At 32.7% G+C, this 12,064-nt stretch overlaps 1 protein-coding gene across 1 annotated transcript in view; it reads left to right on the top strand.

The window, feature by feature from the left end:
• The window catches only part of CCDC171 (coiled-coil domain containing 171), a 319,953-nt gene that overhangs the window by 185,982 nt on the left and 121,907 nt on the right, over nt 1-12,064 (top strand). Inside the window, exons 22-23 of the mRNA XM_031449678.2 lie at nt 749-894; nt 2,912-2,966. Of these exons, the coding sequence (XP_031305538.2) occupies nt 749-894; nt 2,912-2,966 (201 nt within the window). The remainder of the gene's footprint in view (nt 1-748; nt 895-2,911; nt 2,967-12,064) is intronic.

Below are 12,064 nucleotides of genomic sequence, written 5' to 3'. Positions count from 1 at the left end.
TTTTGTGCTAAGTGAATATTTCAGATTAAAGCACATAGCAAATATCAGTCGACAGATTTTATCCTTCTATGACTAGGAAAGTATTTATGGAACATAATTCCAAATGCAAGTATTATTTGTATCTCTATTGAAACATGTTGATCACATTTGTGTTGTTATCTCTGACATGAGAGTTTTTAATGGGAAATAAGTGAATTTTATTTTGGAGTTTAATTTGTTTGTTCACTGAGGTGTCTATGACAACCTAACTATTATAGACACATTTATAAAGACAGTACTGGCACTTTAAATCTTGGGTTCCCCATCCTCTTATAGGTATCCTAATCCACCGTCCTCTCAATCACACATACACTTTGGGCATATGATAATTCTTGCTTTAAATAGACTCTAAATTTCATGTTCTTTTACCATTGAAATCTTTAGTTTTTCATCATTAAAAGAAAGTGCAACCTGAGGTTTTTATAATTAGATGTTTTTAGTAAGAATAGAATGTATTTGCCTTGCAGTATTTTAAAAACTAAAATAGAGTTGTTTTTGCAGCTAAACATTTTTCAGAATCATATCAGGTCTATCATTTCTAATTAGTAAGTATGTAAAATTTTTGCAGAAAATTTGTTAAACCTTGATGTGTAATGACCCAAGTCTACTTCTCAGTCAGTCTGTATCCTTCTTTGTTTAATAGCCTATGGCATAAATTGAAGTTAATTATCAGGGCTGACAAGTAACTCTGTTTTCTGTCTGCTTGCAGAGTCTCTCCGAGGCAAAGATGGAGCTGAGAAGAAAAGATCAATCTCTGCGTCAGCTCAATAGACATCTTACCCAGCTGGAGCAGGACAAGCGTCGACTGGAGGAGAACATCCATGATGCAGAGAGTGCCCTCCGCATGGCAGCCAAGTGAGCATTTGGACCTTGGGGAGATCACTTAAAACAGACAAAAGATCAATTCTTACTTTCATGCTCTGGGTTTTAGCCCTGGATAATACAGTGTTAGAAAACAAAAGTACAGCTGTCTCTCTTTGAAATTCTCTGATATATCCTCAAAAAGGGAAACTCTTAACTCAACATACTAAATGTATATTTTATTGAGAAACCTCAGAAAAGAATAAGTTTCTATATAACCTCTAATTTTGTGTGTATTTTAGTCTCGATTGTAGTATTACATGTTTAAAACAATATTTTCAGTAATATGAGATATAAGACTCTTTAAGTTGTGAATAGTTTCTTCTATCACGTATTTCTCATCTCTTTCTGCCCTACTGCCTCCCAATTTTTGTTCTGCATATATTATAATAGACTAAAATTATTGCAAGTGATTATTTCCATAAAGCAATGTTAGTATATAATCAATATGTGTGTTGTAGCATCTTTTTAAGTGCAATAAAAACATATTGATTGTGGAAAATTCGTTTAATTTTATAGCTTTATATTCAAATATGTTAAATAGGAAAAAAAATATGCAGTTTTCAGAGTGGGCGACTATGTAAATGTGATGAGAGTGTTTTTCCTTTTACCAGGTAATCAAGTTGACATACACTCTGAAGTTCAAATTGAACAGTTCTCTTGGGTATTTTTATTTGTTCCCCACATCAAATTTCATGGAGTACTTTAAGCCAGTCCTTTGTGCAACAGCATGGCTTAAGGAAAATCTATTTATGGATTAAAGAAACATCTAATTTTAATAAACTCAGTGTTTTCTTAATTTGGATTCTAGATTCCTATATTTGTAAATATATGTACATATAAAACTTTTGGAAACAAACTCTCTTATTAAGCATAAATATAAAATATAAATACAGTCTATAAACTAAATCACAGAATGGGCAATCTACAATCCTAGGATGTCCACAGCTTTGTCAGTAGGCTTGGAAAATTGCTCACATATAATTAAAACACTTAGTTTACACAACGCTACAATATTGGCGTGTTTGAAAACCCCAAGTACATTTTTGGAAAATTGTAAAGCTGTATAACATTGTGCCACCACATTAGGTATATGTAATTGTCATTTTTAAAAAATATAACTTTGACTAAATCAACTTTTTGCTGTCATTAATTCAGTCTCAGTTTCCTTCTGTCAAATGAGAATTAATTCAGTCTCAGTTTCCTTCTGTCAAATGAGAATTCTTAGCCTGGATAATTTCTAGTATGTCTCAGAGCACTGAAAATTCCAAGATTAATGAAAACAGGATTATAAAACCTCTAGATTCATACAGTGTCTTCAAAACATTGCTGCTAATTCAAAAATTTGTCATGTCTGTGTTATGTGACCATGGGCACATGCTTTTTATAACACTGAAGAAAGCTAATTTGAAATTTGGAGAACTAACACATTATTTACAGTTTTCAATTTATAATTCACCATTAAATTTTAGTCTTCAGCATTTTCATCCAAACTTTTAATTTTATTATAATGGCTAAATTCAATACACAAAGCTATAGAAGAAAATAGGAACTTTGCATATTTCTAGTCAAGGCCATAGAGGGTTTTTGTGTAATTATTATTGCACAAAAAGCCTGTGTAGAAAGGAAAATATTATTTTGCATAGTGTGGCTATTTATATCTCCATTACTAAGATTTCTAAGTCTTTTTCATTAGAAACCAAAAGAATACAAGCTTAGCCTTTTCAGTACATTTTAAATCAATAAGGTAATCATGATTTCTTTTTTCTTTCTTTTCACTCTTTTTTAACTTTGAAGGTATCCTTAAGATATTTTTCTCCCTCTGATTTATGGCAGGCAATATAACTGAAGATAATAGTTAAATGTAGAAATATACCAGTTAGGTTTTACACTTTTAGAAGAGGTACAATGAAGCAACTCTTACTTTTCAATAATAGTGACATACTAAAATGTGTAACAGTTGTAGTAAGGCTTGGGTTTTACTAATACCTTATCTCTATTTTGTTTCTAGAGACAAAGAATGTGTTGCTAATCATATGAGAACAATAGAAAATATGCTTCATAAGGTACTATAATTTTAATTTTTCTTTAGTATTGTTCAACTAGTATTATAACAGTGTTCTCCTAGTCATTAATTTTATTAACCATGAAGTACTTTAATTCATTTTGTAGCTTTTAAGAAGTAAATTAAGAAAAATATCCTTTCAAATGACTGAAAATTTGTATTGTACAATGCTATTTTGCATAATTTTTATCAGAATTCACTTTCTGTCCTTGATAAAACTATGAAAATAGTGGTTTCCCCAAACTGGTATAATTGCACTTGAGTTATTTGTGGTCTTTGCTGACTGGCCCAAAGGTCATTAAGATTCTTACATGTCTCATAATGATAAAATGTTTGACCACATTGTCTAACCTCTCACCACTCTTAGACCTACTATCCTATGTACGTATATAGAGATATAATGTATTGTATTTGACAGTACTCATATACCTTAACTAGGCAGCAATGTTTTTCAAGTTGTAATTTTACCTTCTTGTAAGAATGCATTCCTAAAGTAGAAATGGAATATATTTAATAATAGTCTATTATTTTCAGTTTGATTACTTCTGTATGATAAATTGACTTTTAATTTGTAGTGATGAGTAGCATAATAAGGATATTATGATATAACTAAAATTTTAGTCCATTAAATATTGACTTAATACTGGCTATGTATTTTGTTATCACTCCAGATTCAAAAATGTCACCTTAATTACTTCATTATTTAAAAGTAGAGAAATACTATTTATGTGTTTCTGTTATTGTTTGATAGACAATTTGTTGGAAATATAAATACCTCATAGTTTTAAGATATATGAATTTACAAGTGAATCATATTTAGAATAACTTTGTGAATCTTTTTTTATGTAATATAGTTTGTAAATTACTTAAAATATCTTAAAAACGAATCCTGTTAAGGAGATATTAAATAACATTAGCAAACTAATATTTAATATGTTTTAACATTTTAGAAACACTAAGCCTCTGTATTCTTTGATAATAAAGGTAACTAGCAGTATTTCATATCACCAAAAGCATTCTGAAAAAAAATCTAATACTCTGAGTGCTATTTTTAAGTAATGTTCTTTGAAACTATGATTTCTCCTTCTTCCCATTTAAAAAAGTTTAGCCAGTCAGTGTAGTTTAGGTATAATCACATAAAATCCATATATGCTAGAAATCTGAAATTTGGATTTGTAGGAAAAGAGACATCTTTGATTAGATTTTTTTGGTGTATGATGAGACTTTGTATAGGAAAAATCAATGATGTCATATATATGGCATACCTTTTTATACCAGTTAATGTTACCTTTGAAATCTAATTGTTTGTCATCTTCCCAGCTAGAGGAAAATAATGTTGGATGTCTGCTGTCTTGAGAATGGACTTTGACATCAGATGAAAACCATCATCAATATGAAATATAAATGTTGTGCCTTACCCTTTCAGTATGAGGAATAGCAAAATATATATTTTAAATATAATCAAGACTGATGGTCACAGGGTAGTTATAATCATACAGTTAGTCATTCGCAGTTCTTTTGATTTTTGTGTCATATGGAAAGAAAGATGTCTGTAGAATTGGCCTATAACCACTGTAGATTTACTTTTGCTTTATGGGATTTTTTTTCTCCTTCAGATGTGATAGTTAACTATTTTGATGTATGTCTTTAGAAATTTCTATATGTATAGTGATTTTTAAATTACCAATTACTTTTGAAGCTTGATGTGCAAATTTAGGAAGGGCTATTTGATTATTGGGCTAATTCTCTTTTCTAAGAAGTTTGGGTGAGAAAAATGGGTGATAAGAGGCCCAGAGAGTCCCTCGGAAGCCCTCGGGAGGTAAAGCCCACCTGTCTTCATGCCAGAGTTTTCAGGCTTATTTTCCAGCCACAGTGGACTATCCAGTGGCATTTTACTATCTTGGAGAAACTATGAGTAGTACAGAAGGAGGGTCCAGACTCTTTCATGGTACAGTAAAAATGATTGTGGTTATATTCAAATTCTTTTAGCTTAGTTTATTCTATGTAGTCAAATTATAGCTATTCATATTTTGTATGTGTTTTCAGGGTATGCACCAGTTATTCTAGAATAAAACTGATTTTTAACCTGCTGAGTTGAATTTTAGTGCTACCTTCTGACACAATCAAATAAAATAATTTACTTTCATGTAGACATTATTTTCTTGTATTTTAAAGAACTTAAACATGTTTGCTTTGAGGAAAAGCAATTACTTTTTTGATATTTGTTAATTTTTTAAATTTGACACATTACATTCACCTTTTTAAATCCTAAAACTGTATTATATATAGCAGTTAACTGTATATTATTTTAAAAATCTCATTTGGGACTGATACTAGTATTTAATAAAGAAGGCCACTCATTTTTCTTTGAAAGATATACTTTTTTTCAAAGAAACAGAAGTTTTATTTTAATTTATTTTATTTTAAAATTTAAATTTTAATTACTTTAAGTAATTTATTTACTTTTTTTCAAAGAAATGGAAGTTTTATTTTATTTTATTTTAATTCAATTAAATTTTAATTCAAGTAAAATAAAACGGCTGTTTTTAAATGTAGGCCAGAAGTTAACTTTTTTTAAAAGAAACTTTTCTGGGCTAATTTCAGGTTATTGGAATTAAGAAAAATAAGACAAAAAGAAAAACAAAATCATCACAACTTTTCATGAAGTGCATTTTTTAAATACACGCACTTCTCTACTTAGTTGAATTCTCAACTACTTTTTGTGTTTTGGAAAAACCATAAGTATTGAACATTTTTTTAAAAATCACCGTTTAAACCATTTTAATATGTGCAATCCAGTGGCTTTCAATACATTTACAGTGTTGTGCAACCATCAAAACTAACTCCAGAATATTTTCATCACCCCAAAAAGAAATCCAGTAACCATTATGCAGTCACTCCTATATCCCCTTATCCCATTCTGTGGGTTGTCTTTTCACTTTCTTGATAGTGTCCTTTGATGAACAAAAGTTTTTGACTTTGATGAAGTCCAATTTTTTCTTTTGTTGCTCATATATTTTGTCTCATATCTAAGAATGTATTGCCAAATCCAGTATAATGAAGATTTTCCCCTATGTTTTCTTCAAAGAATTTTATAGTGTTAACTCTTATATTTAAGTATTTGGTCCACATTGAATAAATTTTTGTATATGGTATAATGCAAAGGTACATAGTGCTGTATATTTTTAGTTATTTTCTTAGTGATTGCCTTGGGGATTACAATTAACATGTTAATTTATAGCCATCTATTTTGAATTAATACCAATTTGGTTTCAATCGTATGTAAAAATGTTGCTTCTATCATCCCCCTTTATGTTTTTGTCAGAAGTTATGTCTTTGTACATTGTGTGCCCATCAAAATAGTTCATAATTATTGTTTTATGTAGTTGTCTTTTAAATCATATAGCAAAAAAGAGGAATTACAAATCAAAAATACATCAATACTGACTTTTATATTTATGTATGCAGTTTCCTTTACTGGTACTCTTGATTTCTTCTTGTGGGTTTGAGCTACTGTCTAGTGTCCTTTCATTTCAGACTGAAGGACTTTCTTTAGCCTTTATTCTAGAGCAGGACTAGTGGTAAAGTGCACTCTCCCCTTTTTGTTTATCTTGGAATGGCTTAATTTCTCCTTCATTTTGGAAGAATATTTTTGTTAGATATCAAATTCTTGGTTGACAGTTTTGGTTTTTTTTCCAGCACTTTGAATATGTCAACTCCAAAAGTTCTGTTTGGTTTCTTTTTGTGTTTTTAATCTATTTATATTTCTTATTTTGGAAGATGTTGCTCTCATCGTTTCTTTTAACTTTTTAAGCACATTTGAAATAATTGATTTAAGGTTATTGTGTAATAAATCCAATTATTACTAGGCTTTCTTTGGTACAATTCTTACTAATGTCTGTTTCTCTTATGTGTAGGCCATACCTTCTATGTCTTTGCATACTTCATAATTCTATGTTGAAAAGTGGGTATTTTGAATATTACATTGTGACAACTCTAGAAATCAGATTCTTCCCCAACCCTAGTGTTTGCTGTTGCTACTTACTCTAGTGGTTTTTGTTTGCTTAGTGACTTTGTGAACTAATTTTGTAAAGTCTATATTCTTGGTCATGTGTGGCCACTGAAATCTTTGTTTTGTTAACTTAGTGGTCTGCTAGTGTTTCGACAGAGATTTCCTTAAATACTGAAATTCAGGTGCTTTTTCTAGAGTAAGATTTTGCCTGGTTGCTGTAAACTTTCAATTAGTTTCAGAATCCTGAAAAAGTTGATGCTGACAAATTCTGCCATTTATTCACTGCTTTTGTGGAGGGACTGGCTTTTGGAGTTCCTTACTTGGCCTTTTTGCTAACATCACTCTCTAAAATCTGATACTTTTATTTTCCTAATAATTGTACCAGCAGGCTTCTAATACTACTGATAATATATCCTGTCAGGAATTGAAAGTTTTAAAAAACTAAGAGCATCTCCAAACTTGTTGAAGTATTTCTATTGTGAAAAGAAAAGAGAAAGTACAATAATTATACTAAAATAATTTTCAGAGTAGGGTAACAACTGGATGGATAGGATAATGTCTGGATTATTTTGAGTTAGGTATGAGAAAATTAAGTAAGTATTTACTGGATGCTAATAGAGAGATGTCTTGGTTTACTATACCTGGGGGTGAAAATAAATAGATTTAGGTAAAGTTGGAATGTGGGGAAGAATGTGAACATTTTTGTAGTTATTTTAAAATTATTTTTGAATTAGCAGAATGGTTAGATTCTTGAGGCTTTTAGAGATTGCTTGAGTCTTACAAGTTTGGAAGGATTAACTAAAGTGTTTTCTGTGTATGATCATAATGTTCTATGAACTTTAAAGTTACCTCTGAACATTTATGAAAAGTGCCAGATGCCTTTTCAATAAAATGGCTAAAAGATAAAATAGAAAGTCTCAATCCAGAAACCTCAAAAAACTCCAGAATACCTTGCATCTATAAATCCTGTAAATTTATAAGGCTGAAATGACACTATACCAATGACTAGGAAGTCACAGGGGTTTTCAAAAAGCTGACACTCTTTTGGATTTGTTTGTACAATGAAGTTATTTAAAACCTCAAATCCATCATAAACACAGTATTTACTATAAATGATTGAGTCCTACAAATGCTTTTTGAGTGTATATTATGGGCCAGAAATCATACCAGCCTTTGGGGAAACAAACAAGCACACACACAATAACAGCAAATACGTATATAGCACATTGTCCTTTTCTTCAAGGTAGAGACACAGTAATTCCAGTATACTATGGTAAATATGCATCCATAAGATGCAGTTTCACATCCATTTAAATAGAGTTATTCATCTATGAGGCATACTTAGAAGACCCAAGGGTTGGCTGGAAATTTCTTAGAAGAAAATGAATGCCTGGATAGGGCTTTGAAGTATGAGGAAAGATGGAAAAGGGATTCCAGCAGAGAGAGTAATGTGTGCAAGTGCATGGAAGCATGAACAGCCAGAAAGCCTCAGTTCAGCATTAAATGCAAGGAGAGTGCAAGAGATGTGGCTGAATGAGGCAGGGGGAGGCCAGGTCATGGAAGGACTTTTTCCTTTTTCTTTTTCCTTTTCTTTCTTTCTTTCTTTCTTTCTTTCTTTCTTTCTTTCTTTCTTTCTTTCTTTCTTTCTTCCTTTCTTCCTTTCTTCCTTTCTTCCTTTCTTCCTTTCTTCCTTTCTTCCTTCCTTCCTTCCTTCCTTCCTTCCTTCCTTCCTTCCTTTCTTCCTTTCTTTCTTTCTTCCTTTCTTTCCTTTCTTTCCTTTCTTTTCTTTTCTTTCTTTCTTCCTTTCTTTCCTTTCTTTCTTTCTTTCCTTTCTTTCCTTTCTTTTCTTTTCTTTCTTTCTTCCTTTCTTTCCTTTCTTTCCTTTCCTTTCTTTCCTTCCTTTCTTCCTTTCCTTTCTTCCTTTCCTCCTTCCTTCCTTTCTCTTTCTCTCTCTCTCTCTCTTTTTTTTTTTTTTTTTGCCATTTTAAGAACCTTGGATATTTATAATGGAGGCAATGGAACTAAACTAGGGTTTAAGCTAAGGAGTGATGTGGTGAGATTTCCTTACTGAATTGGGACTCCAGAGGGCAGACTTGCAGACTGGAAATAGTAAGAAATGAAGGTGGTTTTAAGAACTATGAGTATGTAGGCTAGATGAGTCCTGGTGAAGGTTTGGACCAAAGAGTGATGATAGGTGGTATCAAAAAGGCTATGAAGCTTATTTAGTAAAATGGCACATGGAGTGAGAAAGGCAGGGGAGGGGGATTCCCAGGATGGGCAGTGTGATTATTTGATGTTGGGAATAAAAAAAAAGGAGCAAGCTTTTTCGCTTTTTTTTCCTTTTTGGTAAGGAGAAGAAGGGAGACAACGATGAGTTTTGTTTTGGAAATACTGAGTTTAAGGTAATGTGGAGTGATCAGCAGGGCCTCGGGGGAAAAGTCAGGGCTAAAGATAAAGATTTGAGATTTATTAACATAATACTCTGGCAAAGAAAGAAGGCAGTATAGCAATTGACAGGAGAAACAAGACATTGTAGATAAATGGGAGGCTAGGAAATGCATTTTGAAAGATTAATTATGCCACTAGAGTTTGAAGTCCTTGAGGGATGGAATTCTGTCTCCTTAATTTTTATATCCTCAGCATCTATCACAGTGCCTGGTACCCAGTAGGTACTTAATGAATGTCTGTTGAATGAGTCGAACTTTTACCATCACCCAGTCTTTAAACAGAACTAAAGCCATCTCTGGATTCCAGTGAAAGTCTTGCTGGTATTATCTTTATTTATTTGATTTGATGCTAAAAATATCAAGTGTGTTTACTTTACCTCATCAAATCTAGAGGAGAAAGCCTAGATTCAATTATAAGAATGTCTCTAGGAAAGACAGAGATGGTAACAACGAATTTTATAGGCAATAGCTACTTTGACTCCTATGAAATAGAAAGATGATTACTTCTATTGTTGGAGTGAATTCTGGAATAAAATAGAATCAAACAGAATCTGACAGGTGAAGACTCTGAATAGCCAAATCTTTAAATGTGATTTTATAATCTTATCTTAAAAATGGTTAACCAGAATACATAGTTAACTTTGATTTTTAGTTTTCAGTGCATTTATTAAAGAGTACAAATATCATAGAATATTTCTTAATTTATGAAACTGACAGTTATTTTAAAGCTGAAATGTGATCTTCTGCCTCTGACAACCCAGTTTTAAGTGACTCATGAATGACTCTCTAAATGTTACTTATGATTTTTGAGCTCCTTTCCACTCTTAGTTTCTTGATCTTGGTTATGAAGATCAGCTGTGCTGGATATGCAGTCGTTAGCACAGCTGGCTTGCTGATGACACCTTTGTCCATATAGCTGTCTTGTGTGTCATCATTCATATTGTTCGGTGTCATTCTGACCTAGCCAAGCTAAAAATGGTACTCTAGCTCAAGAGGGATTTAAAAACCTTGACAAACTAAAGATAAGGCACTAGAGAATGTCATATACGTGTGCTTTACAGTTTTTAGCTTAAACACACCCAAATAACCTAATTGCAATGTGCCTCTGTCTGTATCCTTTGAAATAACTTACCCTAGGAAAGAAAATACCTCTGTATGGAGAGCTATAACAATTCATAAGTGCATTTCTCTATTCTCAAGTATGGGTTCTGTGTTTGTTTTAATAGCCCAAGGTCGCAGTAATCTATTTGTGAGGTGCATTCTATGGTATATCATCTACACCACAGATTTATTGTGCTGTCTTGTTCCTTTATAAGATGCCCGTGATTAAATCACCTTATATTCCAGCTTGATAACTTGATTTGAGGGTTCAGTTTTTCAGATTCTTAATTGGGATGTAGCCAGCTTGGTAATTTGATTCAAGAGATCAGTTTTTTAGTTCCATAATTGGGATGTGACTATAATGTGTGGGGTGGTTGTGGTGGTGGTGGATTTTGCCCATTTGCTGGTGACAGCAGCTGCAGTTGTTGGAGAGTTCTGGCTCTGCTCCAGAGTTGTAGGTTAAGTTAAATAACCTGCCAGCAAGACAAGGCTAGTTTCTCACTTCCTTCTTTTCAAGTGACGAGTGTCTGTGCTTGCTGCAGCGCCAGCGAAGCCCCTGCTTCTGCTGCGAGTGCCAAGCCTCCCTCCCATAGGTGTGGAGCACAGCAGGGCCTGTTGCATGTATCTTGGGACCTCATAGTTCGGGGATCTCCCATGTGAGATTATGATTATTGTATTAGGAGGACTGCTGCACAGATACCTGTCTCACAGTAAGATAATTTGTGTGTGTGTGTGTGTGCGGGGAGAGAAAACATGAGAGAACGAAAATGCCCACAGTTTCAGTGAAACTACTGAGGAAAATAAGGGTGTTTAAGTAATAGTCTCCACTGCTTATCACAAAACTTCTTTTATGAAACTTACACATTTTTGCTAAGGTTGCCAGACAAGGGACAAAGAAAAGGGAAAATATATAATAGTGTTGTTTTTTAGGCAGGGAAATGGAAGAAGTACCAAAATCTTGAGCAGTTTCCTCATCTACTAACTGTTCATTATAGATATTAAGAGGCATTATTATTTGTTGCTGAGAGCACTGGACAACAGTGTCCTCATATTAGGGGTGGCAGTAGCTGTTTCACAAGGCGGATGGCAGAATGAATTGAGATAGTGTGGATAGTACTTTGAAAAGTATAAAGTGCTTTAGGAAGTACTAATGGTATTGTTACTAATAGGAATAGTACTGTACTCTATCCATTTCATTAATTAATTAAAGAAAAGATAAAAGAGGGAGATATCTGTTTGGATATAACTGTCCAGTTTGCGAATGTCATTTCCATTGCACTGACGTGCTTTAAACCCTGACTTACCACTAGGCACGTACCAGGGTCCTGGAACTGTCTAAATATCTTGTTTATTATCCTTTCTTTCCTATTGCCTTGTAGAATTTGTGAGTTTGGAATGACATTCTTATTCGATCACAAGCTTACCAAGAATTTCTGTATGCATAGAGTTTTCCTTGCTGCTAGTGTTACTACAGAGTATATGGTTAACCCTTTCCAATTCCTTTCTCTGTATATTGACAAATGCTTTCCAATATGCTTT

Source organism: Camelus dromedarius, chromosome 10, assembly GCF_036321535.1.
Source record: "Camelus dromedarius isolate mCamDro1 chromosome 10, mCamDro1.pat, whole genome shotgun sequence".
Taxonomy (NCBI): Eukaryota; Metazoa; Chordata; class Mammalia; order Artiodactyla; family Camelidae; genus Camelus; species Camelus dromedarius.
Note: the sequence above shows the minus strand (reverse complement) of the source record. Positions and strands in the feature narration are given on the sequence as shown.